The following is an 850-nucleotide window of genomic DNA, read 5'->3' as shown; positions in this document are numbered from 1 at the left end:
CAAGAAAAAAATATCGTCTTATATTCGGGACAATACGGTATATTGCTACTGCAAAGAATAAAACCGTTTCAAAACAAAGACGGCCAAACAGATATTGAGCACACAGCGGTTGTTGTAGTGGTAGGCGTGTGGCAGAGGTCGCACAGCTGTGGAGCGTGACACGAGGAGGGCGGGGACCCGGAGGAGGGCGTGTCTAAAAGGATCCTCCTCACCTGGAAAAAACTACAGGAATACTTTCACGCCATAGTGAAGGAATGTCGAGGACGCGGTCACAGGATGATTTTTTAATTAACTAGCCACTATATTCGACCTACACCATGTATACGACGGAACGCAGGCGCATGAGCCTGCATGAGACCAAGAGAAAGGATCCCGTACGAGTTTCAGCTGGAAGTTTATGGCAGGATCCTTTGGCTCTTGAAATCGGCGGCGGGAGTAAAGGCGTAACATCCCCGCGGAGTCGGACCAGGGCTTTATCCGTGATGTATATCGCCGTTGAGGACGGGTCTGTGCCTCAAACTGAGGCGAATCTTTCACTGACATGTCTTACAGAAGCCTGCGCAGACGCGCATGCGGTGCTCAAGAGCATTTCTTTTGAGCGCATTGCGTTGGGCACCACTGAAATTCTGGACACTTTTTACAATGCAGGCAAGTCGTGGCACGTACATATCTGGGATTTTCAGGAATATTTCCAAAGTGCATTTGTAAGCGGTTGTTATTTTAACTCTTGTGTTTAGATGTTGTTGTGGTGGGGATGAATAACACTATCTGCCAGCCTTCTCTGTTTTATCACCTGGGTGTCAGAGAGAGTTTCAGTATGACCAATAATGTCATCCTGTACTGTAACAAA

General features: G+C 47.5%; 1 protein-coding gene across 1 annotated transcript; it reads left to right on the top strand.

The window, feature by feature from the left end:
• Positions 1-213: 213 nt before the first annotated feature.
• LOC107735556 (mitogen-activated protein kinase kinase kinase 6-like) lies at positions 214-842 on the top strand (the record flags this gene model as incomplete). Its single annotated transcript, XM_016547202.1, has 2 exons — positions 214-648; positions 738-842. Coding segments are annotated over exons 1-2 (436 nt in total), but the record flags the coding sequence as incomplete, so codon positions are not given.
• Positions 843-850: the final 8 nt, after the last annotated feature.

This window comes from Sinocyclocheilus rhinocerous, unplaced genomic scaffold (assembly GCF_001515625.1).
Source record: "Sinocyclocheilus rhinocerous isolate Xijiao unplaced genomic scaffold, SAMN03320098_v1.1 C36137930, whole genome shotgun sequence".
Classification (NCBI taxonomy): domain Eukaryota; kingdom Metazoa; phylum Chordata; class Actinopteri; order Cypriniformes; family Cyprinidae; genus Sinocyclocheilus; species Sinocyclocheilus rhinocerous.
The sequence above is the reverse complement of the archived record's forward strand: the minus strand, read 5'-3'. Positions and strand labels throughout refer to the sequence as shown.